This window comes from Pongo abelii, chromosome 6 (genome assembly GCF_028885655.2).
Source record: "Pongo abelii isolate AG06213 chromosome 6, NHGRI_mPonAbe1-v2.0_pri, whole genome shotgun sequence".
In the NCBI taxonomy this organism is placed as follows: domain Eukaryota; kingdom Metazoa; phylum Chordata; class Mammalia; order Primates; family Hominidae; genus Pongo; species Pongo abelii.
The window spans coordinates 20,663,640-20,681,471 of record NC_071991.2 but is presented as its reverse complement, the minus strand read 5'-3'; the positions used below and the strand labels follow the sequence as shown (position 1 = coordinate 20,681,471).

The 17,832-nt window shown below is 43.6% G+C and overlaps 1 protein-coding gene across 4 annotated transcripts in view; it reads left to right on the top strand.

Moving 5' to 3' along the window:
- The window catches only part of TYW1 (tRNA-yW synthesizing protein 1 homolog (S. cerevisiae)), a 268,838-nt gene extending 263,015 nt beyond the window's left edge, over window positions 1-5,823 (top strand). For 2 of the 4 annotated variants that reach the window (XM_054558834.2, XM_054558833.2), the window contains one exon: window positions 4,615-5,823. In XM_054558834.2, coding sequence (XP_054414809.1) covers window positions 4,615-4,836 — 222 coding nt within the window. In that variant the 3' untranslated portion in view covers window positions 4,837-5,823. 4 annotated transcript variants of the gene reach the window in all.
- Window positions 5,824-17,832: the final 12,009 nt, after the last annotated feature.

The following is a 17,832-nucleotide window of genomic DNA, read 5'->3' as shown; positions in this document are numbered from 1 at the left end:
GTGTCTCAGGATACTTAACCTCAGATTTTACGATTTGGGGTTTCATGCCTCTGTTTATGCAGCTGTCTCTCAGTGCTGTTTGTGTGTCAGTCATACCAAATTTTGCTCTTTCAGCTTCTGCCTTTTACATGGAACGCTTTGATTTTTTCTGAGCTGTGATTAATCAGTATGATTCGTCTCAGATTGCCCTGAGAGGCGGCAAATGTGGTTCAGTTTTGTCTTTTGGGTCTAGTGGCTCTGGTCATTTCAGAATAACTTACTCTTAAGGACTGAATGTTTGTGGCCCCCCTCCCCCTCCCAAATTCATAGGTTGAGGTCCTAACTCCCAGTGTGGCTATATTTGGAGATGGGGTTTCAAAGGAAGCAACTGGGATTAAATGAGGTTATAAGGGTAAGCCCTGATCTGATAGGATCAGTGTCTTTATAAGAAGAGACATCAGGGCTGGGTGCGGTGGCTCACGCCTGTGATCTTAGCATTTTGGGAGATCAAGGTGGGAGAATCACTTGAGGCCAGGAGTTCAAGAGCAGCCTGGGCAAAATAGCTAGACCCTTTCTCTACAGAAAATTTAAAAATTAGCTGGGCATAGTGACATGTACCTGTAGTCTCAGCTACGCAGGAGGCTGAGGTGGGAGGATGGCTTGAGCCCATAAGATTGAGGCTGCAGTGTGCAATAGTTGCACCACTGCACTCCAGCCTGGGTGACAGAGTGAGAACCTAGCTCTTAAAAAAAAAAAAAGGAAGAAGAAGAGACATGAGAGGGCTCAAGTCACTTGCTCACTCTCCATGTACATGTACCAAGAAAAGGCCATGTGGGACAGAGCAAGAAGGCAGCCACCTGCAAGACAGGAAGAGAGCCCTCACCAGAAACAGAGCCAGAACCTTGGAATTCCAGCCTCCAGAACTGTGAGAAAATAATTTCTGTTGTTTCAGCCCCCCACACTATGGCATTTTGTTACGGCAGCCTGAGCTAATACTCCTACTTTGTCCTGCGTTTACTTGGTCTTCCAGTTAGTTTTTTTAGACTTTGGGAATCAGAGCAGTCAGTTGTCAGATTTTAGCTTACAGTTGTCCTACCTGTGCAACTGAAATTTCTTCCATTTTAAACCAGAGTAGAGATTTAGAGTCAAAAGAAACCAGATCTTTTAGTGCAGAAGTTTTCACACTGCATTAGAAGTGAGGAGTTGGTTTTGTGAGTTGCAGCCAGCAGTTCTCTTATGAAATGCATTGCCTGCAGTTTTGTGAAAGTTGTATTTCCAGCCTGTGTATATATATTTGCTTGTACTAGATTGAGATATAAAGTATATTTCTGACTGTAGGTATGGTTAAAAAAAAAAATTAAGTCCATTGTATTGCTCAAACTAATCCTTTACTCTCTCTTAGAACATCCATGGCAAATGATCATGTTAGAGTTTGAGGGTGAAGGAGCATCAGGATTATGAACCAGAGGGGTCAGACTTCAGACCTAGAAATCGAAACACCAAAGGGACACAAATAGGGAAGAAGAGAGTATGGTCATCTCTGTCTTTCAGCAAGCAACACTGGGATCCCCAAAAAGACTCCTCTACAGGGCCAAGCTTCTGTGATTTATCACACCTGTCCCTGTACTCCCCAAGTGCCTTGTACATAACCTCACTCACTATACATGCTATGTTGTATTATAATTATTTTCTAAATGTATGTAACTGGGCCAAGTCCATAGTTGGCCCAGTTGGCCCATGTTGATGGATGGATCATCATTTTTGGCCTCATTTGACTGCCATGCATGTTGAATTACATGTTAATGTTATGTCAGTCACCCCAGGCTCGGTCAAGGGTGAGTGTCATGCCTCTATCATGGATACACAGTGAAGCCGTCCCTTCTATTCTATGGAGCCAGTAGCAGCAAAATCCCGTCATGTCTCAAGATGTCAGTAGAATGGGTGGAATTTTGATTCTTTGTATGGTCTTCTAGCTTTGTTAAGAGGTGAGGAAGGGCTGGGTTCAGTGGCTCACGCCTGTAATCCCAGCGCTTTGGGAGGCCGAGATGGGCGGATCACGAGGTCAGGAGATCGAGACCATCTTGGCTAACTCGGTAAAACACCGTCTCTACTAAAAATACAAAAAAAATTAGCCAGGTGTGGTGGTGGGCGCCTGTAGTCCCAGCTACTCGGGAGGCTGAGGCAGGAGAATGGCGAGAACCCAGGAGGCGGAGCTTGCAGTGAGCCGAGATAGCACCACTGCACTCCAGCCTGGGAGACAGAGCGAGACTCTGTCTCAAAAAAAAAAAAAAAAAAAAAAAAGAGGTGAGGAAGAAAGGCTGGGCCCTCGCATGTCCTGGGTGACGGCATATGTTGTTAAGTTCATATATTCACAGAGCCAGCAGGCTTGGTGGGGTGGAATGCAGGAGGAGGAAACTGCAGGGGCCATTATAGTGTCTGCGGAAGTTCAGGACAGTGAGGTCCTGTGGCCAGAAAACTGACAGAAACTGTCTAACACGGAACTCTCTCACTGCAACCGAACTAACAGGATTTAGGAAGACTTCCCAGAGCAAAGGATGAAGGACATGTGAGTTAGACAGAGGAAACAGCATGGGCATCACGTGAGAGGACCACAGCTCACCAAGAGATGCAGATTTGATACTCAGAGTTCACATTCAGGATCATAGGAATGAATTCTGCTGTCGGCGCAGTCTCAGGCCGGCTGTGGGAAGTTGAGAGAAGCCACAGCTGGAATCAGAGGAAGGGCCTGCGTGACCAAGTCATGCCACCGGCGGCAGAAGCGCTGCCCAGGGAGAATCAATGGAGGTGTGAGGGGCCAGGGAAAAGGAGGTCACCTTTGACTCTGCAATTTTGAGGCTCAGTGCCTGGGAATGACAGTGATTGCTTCCACAGTAGTAGACAACACTTCAGGGACAGTCTGTCTTGGGAGAGAAAATGATGGTGAGATAGAAATTTTACATCTTGGGTTGTAGAGTTCACAGGGCCCTTGAGGCACCATTTCCAAGAATGGTCTTATCACAAGAAAACTTCTTCTAATTCATAGAGTAATTAAGCTTTTCCACGTATTCAGCATTTTCCCCCTAGAAAGCTCTTAGCTAGAGGGTAAAAAATCAGATGTCATTTAAATTCAACATATTTTAATATTCCAAATTCAGGAACCTATGTATTTTCTTTTTTTTTTTTTTTTTGTGGCTAGAACAGGAAATTGTTCCTTAGTTCATTAATTAGTCGGAGTTTTCTTATTTTTATTTTTGAGATGGAGTTTCACTCTTGTCACTGAAGCTAGAGTGCAGTGGCACAGTCTCGGCTCACTGCAACCTCTACCTCCCAGGTTCAAGCGATTCTCCTCCCTCAGCCTCCTGAGTAGCTGGGATTACAGGCACACACCACCACGCCCAGCTGATTTTTGTATTTTTAGTAGAGATGGGGTTTTACTATGTTGGCCAGGCTAGTCTTGAACTCCTGACCTCAGGTGATCCACTTGCCTCGGCCTTTGAAAGTGCTGGGATGACAGGCATGAGCCACCATGCCCGGCCATTAGTCGAAGTTTTTTAAAAGACAGTGGCATGGGCCGGGTGTGGTGGCTCACGCCTGTAATCCCAGCACTTTGGGAGGCCGAGGCGGGCGGATCATGAGGTCAGGAGATCAAGACCATCCTGGCTAACACAGTGAAACCCCGTCTCTACTAAAAATGCAAAAAATTAGCCGGGCGTGCTGGTGGGTGCCTGTAGTTCCAGCTACTCGGGAGGCTGAGGCAGGAGAATGGCATGAACCCAGGAGGCAAAGCTTGCAGTGAGCCGTGATCATGCCACTGCACTCCAGCCTGGGCGACAGAGCGAGACTCCGTCTCAAAAAAAGACAGTGGCATGACAAGTACTTGTCTGTTTATGAGTCAGGTATCAGTGTATTAGTTAATACATTTACACAAATGAATGCCAAACAAATGCTTTGAATTAAAAGCCTTCACCGTTCAATTAGTATTTCCTTCCGAGCCTCTTCAACTTTCTTTCTGTTTTCTTCATTCCAGGTCATTATTCCACCGTGACTTTTGAGAAGCAATTTTCTTAAGAGAGTACAAATTGGATTATCCCCTCTTACTGAATTGAAATTCTTCAGGCTTTCCGCTAATGAGATATTGTATCCACGTTGGGCCGGAAAAGCTAGTTTGAGTCATTTAGTTAGCATGTTTGAATTAGAAGTTACTGATGAAACCTTCACTGATAACTCAAGCCAAGTTGAGTCTAGAAAGGATTCCACGAGGTGCTGTTAACACAGCCTTGAAAATTTGTAACCGATCAAAAGCGGCACCAGCAGGAATTAGAATGAGTTTAAATCAGCCACATGGTAACACCGAAACATTGAACCCTGTGTCAGCGGGACTGCTTGAGATAAACTTGACTTGTCTTCCGGGCCCAGCAAAACTGCAAGCCCAAGGGAAAGGAAGCTCTCCTGTGATTGTAGCGCATCTTGCTTTGATAGGAAGTCATGTCTGGAACATGGAAGAGGTTTTTTTATGTTTGTTTTTTTGATGTGATAGGGAGAAAAGATCAGACTTGTTCATGATTTTTAAAAACATTCATTTTTTTTTTCTAGGGATGTTTTTACTTCTGACTTGACACATTTTTTTCTTTCCAGTTTAAAATTGGTGGTGAATGGTGGACGTGGATCGATTATAACCGCTTCCAGGAGCTCATCCAGGAATATGAAGATAGTAGTGGATCAAAAACGTTCAGCGCAAAGGATTATATGGCCAGAACTCCTCACTGGGCATTATTTGGTGCCAATGAAAGAGGCTTTGATCCCAAGGACACAAGACATCAGAGAAAGAACAAATCAAAGGCTATTTCTGGATGTTGAGGTTATCTGATTTCAAGGTACTGAAGGGCAAAAACTTGGATGGCCTCAAAAGGTTCTTGAACACCACTGTGATTCTCCAAGGACGAATTACGTAAATTATACTTTCATACAAAGGAGACGATAAGGCAGTAAACATGGAGACATGGGGGACAGCGTTCACACTCGGAGGGCCTGGGCCACAGCCCCGATGTTTCTTTTCAGAACTCAGCCCCTTTCCTGATTTTACTTCTAAGAGGAAAATTATTTTGGGGAGGAACTACACAATCGTGATTAGAATTTAACTGATAGTTTTGTATTATAACTTGTAAGACCTGCCAGAATGCTAGTCCCGAAAGTGTCAGACAAGGAAGAAATCCCTGGGCCTCTTCCCCTTACCGGGCCCTTGGATTTCATGGAGCAGCCACTTAGCATTGAATTGCACTACCCTGAGCTAACTGTGTCTGCACCTTCTAAGATAAGAGCTTGATCCCTTTCTTCTATCTTAAGATAGCACCTCCTGAAAAGAATCGAAGTTGTCACAACTCTCAATTATTTTTTAAACACTGCATAGATTGAGTTTTGGTTTATTACCAACCCTTCCCAAAATTGCATCGGATCTAAAACTGTACTAGATCTCATCCCATTCCCATGTAAATTACCACAGACCGCACTACCGGGGCTGGAGTGGAGTGAAGCTCTCTGCTGTAAGAGGAGTGGCCATGTGAGGGCATGGAGTCATTAGTCTCGCAAACACACTTTGGACTAAAGAGGATCATTTCTTTTTGTTCAGGAGGTCACTGTCCGGGCCTCTCATATCACGACCAGACGGCGGGTCTCCATCTTCTTTCACTCTTGTGGTCCTCGCTGCTTTACACAATCTGTTCTTTAAGGTTCAGGTGTTTTCAAGTTGGAACGATCATAAATACTCAAAATTGTTTTCAATTTAGCAAGTTCTTTTAACAGTCTTTTATGCAAAAATTGAATTAATAAAATAATCTTTTGTAAAGACTTGCAGCATGAGTTTTTTAAAATTTTTATTCTAATTATTGTGGGTACATATTAGGTGTATATATGGGGTACATGGGATGTTTTCATACAAGCATGCAATGCGTAATAATCACATCATGGAGAATGGGGTCTCCATCCCCACGAACATGTATCCTTTGTGCTAAAACCAATCCAATTATACTCTTTTAGTTATTTTTTATTTTTATTTATTTATTTATTTTGAGACAGAATCTCGCTGTCACCCAGGCTGGGGTGCAGTGGTGTAATCTTGGCTCACTGTCACTTCTGCCTCCCAGGTTCAAGCGATTCTCCTGCCTCAGCCTCCCGAACAGCTGGGATTACAGGCATGCACCACCACGCCTGGCTAATTTTTGCATTTTTAGTAGAGATGGGATTTTACCGTGTTGGCCAGGCTGGTCTCGAACTCCTGACCTCAAGTGATCCTCCTGCCTCAACTTCCCAAAGTGCTAGGATTACAGGCATGAGCCACCATGCCTGGCCAGTCCTGCAGTCCTAAACCCTGTTAGACCCACCTTTTGTAACTCTATCCTCTATTCTATGCTGAATTAAAATTCATAGATATATAATCTACCTACCCAGTTGAAAACTGGACACCTTTTTTTTTTTCTTTTTTTTTTGGCAACAGGGTCTCACTCTGTTGCTGAAGCTGGAGTGCAGTAGCACAATCACGGCTCACTGCAGCCTCAATCTCCTGGGCCCAAGCAGTCCTCCCACCTCAGCTTCCTGCATAGCTGGGACTGTAGGCGTACACCACCAAGCTCAGCTAAATTTTTTTGATGTTTTTTGTAGACACAGGGTCTCACTATGTTGCCCAGGCTGGTCTTGAACTCCTGAACTTGAGAGATCCTGCCGCCTCGACCTCCCATAGTGGCTAGGATTACAGGCATGAGCCACCACACCTGGCCACCATACTTATTTCTCTTTTCCCGCTGAGGCGGGTGGATCACAAGGTCAGGAGTTTGAGACCAGCCTGACCAACATGGTGAAACCCCGTCTCTACTAAAATTACCAAAATTAGCCGGACGTGGTGGTGTGCACCTGTAATCCCAGCTACTCAGGAGGCTGAGGCAGGAGAATGGCTTGAACCCAAGAGGCGGAGGTTGCAGTGAACTGAGATCGCACCACTGCACTCCAGCCTGGGTGACAGAGCAAGACTCCGTCTCAAAAAAAAAAAAAAAAAAAAGCTCAGTCCCACAAGACTGCCCCTCACTTCAGACACTAGTTGCAGGTAGGAGGTCCCCAGGTTACCCACAGCTTCTGTCTGACATGGCCATAAATCAGAGGTTCTTCCTCTGTAAATCAGAGGAACCCCATTCTTAGGTTCAATAATTTGCTAGAGTAGCCCACAGAACCCAAGAAAACAATTCACTTACTATTGCTGATTTATTAGGATTTTTTTTTTTTGAGACAGTCTTGCTCCATTGCCCATGCCAGAGTGCAGTGGTACAATCTCAGCTTAATACAACCTCTGCCTCCTGGGTTCAAGCAATTCCTGTGCCTCAGCCTCCCAAGTAGCTGGGAATACAGGCATGAACCACCACGCCTGGCTAATTTTTGTATTCTTAGTACAGACAGGATTTCACCATGTTGGTCAGGCTGGTCTTGAACTCCTGACCTCAAGTGATCTGCCTGCCTCAGCCTTCCAAAGTGCTGGGATTACAGGCTTGAGCCACCGCGCCCAACTTATTAGGATATTTCAAAGGATACAAATGAACAGGCAGATGAAAAGATACAGAGGGCAAGGTCTGGGAAGATCCTGGGCGGAGAAGCTTCTGTCCCTGGGGAGTTGAGCTGTGCCACCCTCCCATCATGTTGATGTATTTGCCAGTCTGGAAGCTCCCTATGTGCCATAGTTAGTGGTTGTTACGGAAGCTTCATCATGTAGGCACCCCAGCAGATCGGGGGTGGGGCTGAAAGTTCCAATCTTCTAATCATGTCAGTCCTTCTGGTGGCCAGCCTCCATCCAGGAGCCCACCAAAAACAAGCCCACTTCATTAGAACAAAAGATGCTTCTGTAACCCGGGACATTCCAAGAGATTTGGATCTCGATGGCAGGAGCTGGGTCAAAAAGCAAATATGAGGATAAAAGATGCACCCGTGCATGAGATTACAAGGGTTTCAAGAGCTCTGTGCCAGGTACCAAGGACAGAAACTAAATACCAAATATATATATATAAAATTACGTCACAGATGGGATAGTGACAAAGTAGCACAGAAGTATTATCTTTCTTGAAGTCAGCGGGTCTTTTTTTTGAGATGGAGTTTCACTCTGTTGCCCAGGCTGGAGTACAGTGGTGCGATCTTGGCTTACTGCAACCGCCGCCTTCAGGTTCAAGTGATTCTTCTACCTCAGCCTCTTGAGTAGCTGGGACTACAGGCATGCGCCACGAACGCCTGGCTAATTTTTGTATTTTTAGTAGAGATGGGGTTTCACCATGTTGGCCAGGCTGGCCTCCAACTCCTGACCTCAAGTGATCCACCCGCCTCGACCTCCCAGAGTGCTGGGATTACAGGTGTGAGCCACTGCAACTGGCCTAAGTCACCAGGTCTTTAAGAACATTTTTTGTTTTTAAATTTTCTTTAATTTAAATTTAACAGATAGGGTCTCACTCTGTCACCCAGGCTGGAGTCCAGTGGTGCAATTACTGCTCACTGCAGCCTCAAACCCCTGGGCTCAAGCAATCCTTCCACCTCAGTCTCTTGAGTAGCTGGGACCACCAGCACATGCCACCACGCCCGTCTAATTTTTCAATTTTTTGTAGAGATGGGGTCTTGCTGTGTTACCCAATCTGGTCTTGAACTCCTGGCCTCAAGCAATTCTACCGTCTTAGACTCCCAAAGCACTGGGATTATAGGTGTGAACCACCATGCCTGGTCCCCGCTACATCTTTCAGCTTCTGTTCAGTCCCCTGTTCTGCTGACTTAATGCAACAGACAGAGCCAGGTGGTCCAAGTCAGTGAAGCAGGGTCTCACTGAGACACAGATGTGTTAGTGGTCATTGAAGAGAGATGGAAAAAGTCTTAAGTAGGATGAAGTGTTAGAAAGTAAGAGCTTATGCTAAGGAGCCCACAGATGGGCTCTTATACAGGAGAGTTAACAAAGCATCCAGTTGTTGGAAAGCACCTCGGAGGCTGCCCTAAGGAGCGAGGAAGGAGGCAGAGCATGCAGGACTTTGTGCTACTCCTCAACCTCTTTTCAACCACACAGGTCTGCTTTTCTTCTTTATGAATTGAAGTCCTGCTTAAGATTTTTTTTTTTTTTTTTTTTTTTGAGACAGTCTTGCTCTGCCACCCAGGCTGGAGTGCAGTGGTGTGATCTCAGCTCACTGCAACCTCTGCATCCCGGGTTCAAGTGATTCTCTGCTTCAGCCTCCTGATTAGCTGGGATTTCAGGCACAAGTCACCATGCCTGGTGAATTTTTGTATTTTTAGTAGAGATGGGAGGTCTCACCATGTTGGCCAGGCTAGTCTCGAACTTCTGACCTCAAGTGATCCGCCCACCTCAGCCTCCCAAAGTGCTATGATTACAAGTGTGAGCCACCATGCGTGGCCTCAAGATTTAAATTGAACAAAGATATTTTATTGTTTCAAAGAAAAAAAAAAAGCAAACCTCTTACCTACAGAATGAACCCTCCTGATTCCATTAATTTTTTTTTTTTTTTTTTTTTTTTGAGACAGAGTCTCGCTCTGTCACCCAGGCTGGAGTGCAGCGGTGTGATCTCAGCTCACTGCAAGCTCCGCCTCCCAGGTTCACGCCATTGTCCTGCCTCAGCCTCCCCAGTAGCTGGGACCACAGCCACCCGCCACCATGCCTGGCCAATTTTTTGTATTTTTAGTAGAGACGGGGTTTCACCTTGTTAGCCAGGATGGTCTCAATCTCCTGACCTCGTGATCTCAGTCTCCTGACACTCATCGATAGATGAGGGTTTTTCTTTCATCCCAGGAAATATTGATGTATTGATTCATATTTAAAATAACAGCACTTTAAGCCTAGTTCACAGTCACAACAGAACATTTGAAATGTCTAAGGAAAATACAATGCAATCTACATGAAAACATTCAGTAAGTTTGCTGAACAGTATAAAAGTGGGAGAGAATGGGAAACCTGAATGTTCTAAGAAGGTGATCTGTTGGCAAAATAACATCCCAAGTTCTATCAGAATTTCTTTTTGGAGCTTAAGAAAATGATTCTAACATTCAACTGAAAAATTAGCCAAACAGACAATAGTTAAGAAATTTTAGAAAAAAGAACTATTAAGTGAAAGTTGGTTTATAAGATGTTAAAATATGCTACCTAAATAATTAAAATGAAATGAGATCAGTTCCAAAACAGCAGAGTGGGGACCCCAGCGAACTCTGTCTCCCTCTAAAACAATGAAAATGTGCGCAATACAACTAAAATAAACCAATTTTAGAATTCTGATAATAAACCGGAATTTCACCACAAACTGAAAATCGTCTATCGAATGAACTTCAGTAAAATTAGCAGTTGACTTCTCAGCAGAAAACATGGAGGCCAGAAGATAGGATGAAATAGATGGTTAGCCAAAAATTTTCTATCTAGTTAAACCCTTTTTCAGAATTAAAGGAGAAATGAAGACATTACCAGATAAACAAAGAAAGAATTTGTCATTAGCAGACTTTCCCAAAAGAAGTACTAAAGGGAGTTTTTTCAGGCTTTAATGAAAGGACACCAGATTTTTTTTTTTTTTTGAGACAGAGTCTCGCTCTGTCACCCAGGCTGGAGTGCAGTGGTGTGACCTCGGCTCACTACAACCTCCGCCTCCCGGGTTCAAGTGATTCTCCTGCCTCAGCCTCGCGAGTAGCTGGGATTACAGGCATGTGCCACCACGCCCGGCTGATTTTTGTATTTTTAGTATGGACAGGGTTTCGGCATGTTGGCCAGGCTGGTCTCAAACTGCTGACCTCAGGTGATCCACCCGACTCGGCTTCCCAAAGTGCTGGGATTACAGGCATAAGCCACTGCACCCGACCAGAACACCAGACGTTAACTTGCATCCAGATGAAGAAATAAAGAGCAGAGGTAACGGTAACTATGTAGGTGTGGTGAAAGACAATATAAACAGTTTGTTTGTAACTTTTCTGTTTTAAAGGACAGCTGCCTAAAGCAATAATTATAAAACTGTGTTGATGGGCTTATAATATATAAAGATGTAATTTGTGTGATAATAATAGCACAAGGGAGTGAGGAGAGATTAAAGGTATATTGGAGCGACTCTTGACTGCCACTATTGAAATTAAGTGGATATGAATCCAAAAGAGATTGTTTTAAGATGTTCATTGTAATCCCCAGGCTAACCACTAAGAGAATACATTTAAAATACATATGGTAAAGGAAATAACAAAGGAATTTTAAAAGATACAATGGAAAATATCTGTTGAATACAAAAGATGACAGTAATGGAGGAATAGAACAGCATAATCATAAGACATTAAAAAAAGAAGTAGCAAAAATTGCAGACATTACTTCTACCTTATAGGTAACTGTACTATGTGGATGGATTAAACACCCCAATCAAAAGACAGAGATGGAAGAATGGATTAACTATGTTCATTGCAGCACTATTTGCCATAGCAAACTACATGGAATTAACCTAGATACCCATCAACAGTGGATTGGATAAAGAAAATGTGGTGACCAGACACGGTGGCTCATGTCTGTAATCCCAGCACTTTGGGAGGCTGAGGCGGGTGGATCACCTGAGGTCAGGAGTTCAAGACCACCTGGCCAACATGGTAAAACCCCATCTCTACTAAAAATACAAAAATTCACCGGGCGTGGTGGTAGGCACCTGTAATCCCAGCTACTCAGGAGGTTGAGGTGGAAAATTGCTTGAACCCGGGAGGGGGAGATTGCAGTAGGCTGAGATCATGCCACTGCCCTCCAGCCTGGGCGACAAGAGCAAAAGTCTCTCTCAAAAAAAAAAAAAAAAGAAAAAGAAAATGTGGCACATGTATACCATGGAATACCCCATAGCCATAAAAAAAGAATGAAATCATGTCCTTTGCAGCAACATGAATGAAGCTGGAGGCCATTACTCAGTGAACTGATGCAGAGACGGAAAACAAATAACTGCATTGTTTTCACTGGTACAAATGGACATAAATATGGGGACAATAGACCCTGGGGACTACAAAATGGGGGAGGGAGGAAGGGAAGCAAGGGTTGAGAAAAACCTGTTGAGTACTATGCTCACTGCTTGGGTGATGGGTTTAATCGTACCTCAAACCTGAGCGTCATGCTGTATACCACTGTAACAAACCTGCACATATACCCACTGAATCTAAAATTTTAAAAAGACAATAAAATTGTTTAAAAATCCAACTATATGCTGTCTATAAGAGACACACTTTAGATTCAAAGGCAAATAGGTGGAAAGTTAAAGGAAGGAAAAAGATATCCCATGAAAGCAGCAACCAGAAGAGAGCTGGAGTGGCTATAGCAATATTAAAAATATGTAGAGACTTTTTTTTTTTTTTGAGATGGAGTCTCATTCTGTCGCCCAGGCTAGAGTGCAGTGGCACGATCTTGGCTCACTGCAACCACCACCTCCTGAGTTCAAGCAATTCTCCTGCCTCAGCCTCCCAAGTAGCTGGGATTACAGGTGCATGCCACAATGCCCGGCTAATTTTTGTATTTTTAGTAGATACAGAGTTTCACCATCTTGGCCAGGCTGGTCTCAAACTCCTGACCTCGTGATCCACATGCCTCAGGCTCCCAAAGTGCTAGGATTACAGGCGTGAAAAAAATATGTGGAGACTTCAAGATAAAATTGCCACTAAAAACAAAGGACATTTTATAATGATAAGAGGACCAATTTACTAGAAAGATATAATGATTATAAACATAAATGCACCTAAAAATAGAGACCAAAATATATAAAGCAAAACCTGACAGAATGTATACGAGAAAGACCACAATAATAGAGACTTACATACCCCACTTGCAACAATAGATAGAAGGCCTAGACAGAAGACCAGCAAGAAAGGGAAGATTTGGGTAACACTATAAACTAACTCCACCTAACAGACATGACAGAACACTCCATCTAGCAATACATTATTCTCAAGGGCACATGGAACATTCCAGTATAGACTATATGTTAGACCATAAAATAAGTCTCAGTAAACTAAAAAGACTGAAAATATACAAGTTATGTTCTGCAACCAATGGGAGGAAATTAGAAACCAACCACAGAAAAAAATTTAAGAAATTCACAAATATGTAAACATTTTTTAAAATCCTAAAGAATCAACAGGTCAAAAAAAGAGATCATCCAGGGAAAGTAGGAAATACTTTGAGATGGATGAAAATAAAAACACCAAAATTTATGGAATACTACTAAATCAGTGCTTAGAGGGACATTTATAGTTAATGCTTACACTGAAAAGAAGATATATTTCAAATCAATAACCTAACATTCTACCTTAAGAAACTAGAGAAAGAAGAGCAAATAAAACCCAAAGCAAACAGAATGAAGAAAATAATAAAAATTAGAGTGGAAATAAATGAAATACAGAAAAGGAAACAATAGAGAAAAGTCTGTGAAATAGTAAGTTAGTTCTTTGAAAAGATCAACAAAATTGGCAAACCTTTAGTCAGACTCACCAGGAACAAAAGAGAAGATGCAAATGACTAAAATCAGAATGTGGGAACACTGTGATGTTGGCACGAGTCTGAATATACTGAAAGTCCCCAAACTGTTGTGTACACTTTTTTTTTTTGAGATGGAGTCTGGCTCTGTCACCCAGGCTGGAGTGCAGTGGCGAGATCTGGCTCACTACAACCTCCACCTCACCTCCCGGGTTCAAACGATTCTCATGACTCAGCCTCCTGAGTAGCTGGGACTATAGGCGTGCGCCACCACACCTGGCTAATTTTTGTATTTTTAGTAGAGGCAGGGTTTCACCATGTTGGCCAGGCTGGTCTTGAACTCCTGACCTCAAGTGATCCACCCTCCTCAGCCTCCCAAAGTGCTGGGATTACAGGCATGAGCCACCATGCCCAGCTCCCTGAACTGTTGTATACTTTAAAGGGTGAATCTTATGGTATGCGAATTTTATCTCAGTAAAGCTGTTAAAAAAGAATGAAAGCACAGAGGCAAATCTGAATGTTTATGAAACTTAAGATAAAGGAAGCATCCTAAATCAGTGGGGGTTTGGGAGGAAAACATCATTTAGTTCTATTATATACCAAAAGGAATCAGGAGAAACAAAATGCTCAGAAGAAAGCTTACGTAAGGAAGCTGTTTCTTGACTAGTGGCTTCCACAACTTTCCTTTGCATCAGAATCTCCTGGAGAACTTGTTAATACAGATTACTGGGGTCAGCCCCAGAGTATCTGATATCCTGATATCATAGGTCTTCAGTGAGTAGAATTTGCATTTCTAAAAGGCTCCTACTGTAACCGCCTAAGGGGTTCACCTTGCCCACTGCCTAGGCAGAGCCAATTCATCAAGACAGGGGAATTGCAATAGAGAAAGAGTAATTCACACAGAGTCGGCTGTGCGGGAGACTGGAGTTTTATTATTAAATCAGTCTCCCAGAGCATTTCAGGAGCAGAGTTTTTAAAGACAACTTGTTGGGTGGGGGGAAGCCAGTGAGCCAGGAATGCTAATTGGTCAGAGATGAAATCACAGGGAGTCGGAGCTGTGTTGTTGTGCTCAGTCAGTTCCTGGGTGGGAACCACAAGATCAGATGAGCCAGTTTATCAGTCTGGGTGGCACCAGCTGATCCATCAAGTGCAGGGTCTGCAAAATATCTCGAGCACTGATCTTAGGAGCAATTTAGGGAGGATCAGAATCTTGTAGCCTCCAGCTGCATGACTCCTAAACCATAATTTCTAATGTTGTGGTTAATGTTAGTCCTACAAAGGCATTCTAGTCCCCAGGCAAGAGGAGTTTTGCTTTGGGAAAGGGCTGTTACCGTCTTTGTTTAAGCTATAAACTAAGTTTCTCCCAAAGTTAGTTCAGCCTACACCCAGGAATGAACAAGGACAGCAAGCAAGATGGAGTCAGTTAAGTTAGATCTCTTTCACTGTCTCAGTCATAATTTTGCAAAGGTGGTTTCATTAGATGCTGCTAATGCTGCTAGCCCAGAGACTACACTTTCAGAACCATTGTTGGTCTGAAGCCAGTGTAGGAACTCATAAAGGAAAGGTCGAAAAATCCTTGACTGTAGAATATGTTTAAGCATCTGATATATCAAACATCACGTAAACTCAAAAGGCAAAGATTGGGAGAAATAATTTGTATGACATGTGATAGACAAATCCTCACTCAAAAACGTCATATAGTTGAATTTAAAAAATGTTAAGACTTGACTGGCTGAATGAACAAAGGACATGGGACATAAAGTGTTACCAGTGAGGACATACAGATGGCTACAAAATATGAACTGTTCACTTTCTCCAAGGAAATGCAAATTAAAAGAATATTTTATTCATCAAATTGAAACCACCTTCGCAAAAATTATATCAGCAAGAAAATTATGGCAGCAGGGGAGATCTGATCTAGCCAACCCCCCTCTTGACTTTAGCCTTCAAGCTGCCTTAATTATTCTTGGGATTAGACTGGGCCGACTTTGGGAGACATTTAGTTTATAGTTTAAATGATAATAGCTCTTCCCCAAACTCAGCTGCCTTCGTAAAGCTAATGAGAGACCATCAGGCGAGGAGGACAGAGGAGGCTGATTTCTACTATCTGTAAATATAAACAATTGCCAGCCATTATTCTGGAGGTCACAAGATATGCAATTTCTCCAATTACTCCTGCAGGTAACATCATTATTGTAGAACCTAAGATTGACCTTTTGAGATATCTTTTCGACACCTGGCTCTTCCTGGACCTGCCAGCTGCTCCTGTGGCCACACCCAGAAGTGACTCAGCACAAGAAGATAGCTTCAGCTCCCTAGGATTTTTTTTTTTTTTCGAGACAGTTTTGCTCTGTTGCCCAGGCTACAGTGCAGTGGCGCGATCTCCACTCACTGCAAGCTCCGCCTCCCGGGTTCACGCCATTCTCCTGCCTCAGCCTCCCCAGTAGCTGGGACTACAGGTGCCTGCCACCATGCCCGGCTAATTTTTGTAGTTTTAGTAGAGGTGGGGTTTCACTGTGTTAGCCAAGATGGTCTCGATCTCCTGACCTCGTGATCCACCTGCCTTGGCCTCCCACAGTGCTGGGATTACAGGTGTGACCTACCACGCCCAGCCAAGCTCTCTACTCTAGGATTTTCTCTCTCACCCACCAATCGGCAGCAAGTACCCACTGCCTAGCCACCCTTATCCCTAGCTCAGCAAACCATTTTTTTCTTTGAGTTGCAGTCTCAATCTGTTGCCCAGGCTGGAGTGCAGTGGCATGATCTCAGCTCACTGCAACCTCCACCTCCCAGGTTCAAGCAATTCTCCTGCCTCAGCCTCCTGAGTAGCTGGAACTACAGGTGCACGCTACTACATCCAGCTAATTTTTGTATTTTTAGTAGAGACGAGGTTTCACCATGTAGGCCAGAATGGTCTTGATCTCTTGACCTCATGATCCGCCTGCCTCGGCCTTCCAGAGTGCTGGGATCACAGGTGTGAGCCACCATGCCTGGCCAAAAAATATATATATATATTTAAAGATATTTATGTTAGAAGCAAATGCTTGGTGCCGCAAAGTGAAACCAGTACTCACTCAGGCAAAAGTTTTCTCAGCAAGGCAATTTACTTCTGCAGAAGGGTGCTGCCTGCATCAATCACGATTGCAGGAGCACAGGGAACAAAGGGAAACGGGGGTTTTTGTTCTTAACACAATCCCTACCTCTGTGTTACTCCCCCATGGGCTGGGGTTGGACCATACAATCTAAACTGACCCAATTGGCTATTTGTGAATAGTTTTCCCAAATAAGGAAGGGGGATGCGGGATGTGAGTTACAATGGTGGGATGTGTGGGAGGTGTGGTTTCAAAGGGTGGAATGGGTGCAGAGTGAGTAACCAAGGGAACAGATGTGAGTTATTGATTAGAGCTGACAGAAAAGTTGTTTACAGTAACTAGGGGCAAGGAGGCATGGAGAACAAGAAAGTTAGGTTTGAGAACAAAGAACAAGGAAGTTAACAGGCTGAACTTTTGAAGATAAATTCATTGTATCTTACAATTATTAAAGCATTTAATAATAGCAAAACCCAGGAAACCTTAATGTAAAATGCAGTAGGCCACTGGGCACGGTGGCTCATGCCTGTAATCCTAGCACTTTGGGAGGTCAAGGCGGGTGGATTACCTGAGGTCAGTAGTTCGAGATCAGCCTGGCCAACATGGTGAAACCCTGTCTCTACTAAAAATATGAAATTAACCAGATATGGTGACACATGTCTGTAATCCCAGCTACCTGGGAGGCCAAGGCAGGAGAATCACTTTATCCTGGGACATGGAAGTTGCAGTGAGCTGAGGTCACACCACTGCACTCCAGCCTGGGCAACAAGAGTGAAACTCTGTCTCAAATAAATAAATAAATAAATAAAATACAGGAGACATTTAATATTTCTGGAAAGCTGGCAAAATCATTACAGTACACCCTATTGTCTAGATAATTCAAGTCACTCAACAGATGTTTACTGAATACCAATTTTGTTCTAGTTACAGGGGATTTATTGATAAGTAAAAGAAAGGAGGATAGGAAAAAGAAAGGATATTTCTTATCATTATGATGTGCCAGACATTCATCAAAGACAAAGATCCACAGAAATAAATATTATACATCAAACACAAGTGATGGTAACAGCCACAGAAGAGAGGAACAGTCTCTGGGTGATTGTATCATTGGAGAGATGGAGTCAGAGATGTGGGAGGAGGCATGCACTGATTGTGCTGGTGCCTAAGAGAAGAATTCTTCCAGTTCCTGGGGTAGGGGGTGGGGGCTGATATGGTTTGGCTGTGTCCCCACCCAAATCTCATCTTGAATGATAGCTCCCATGATTCCTACATGTTTAGGGAGGG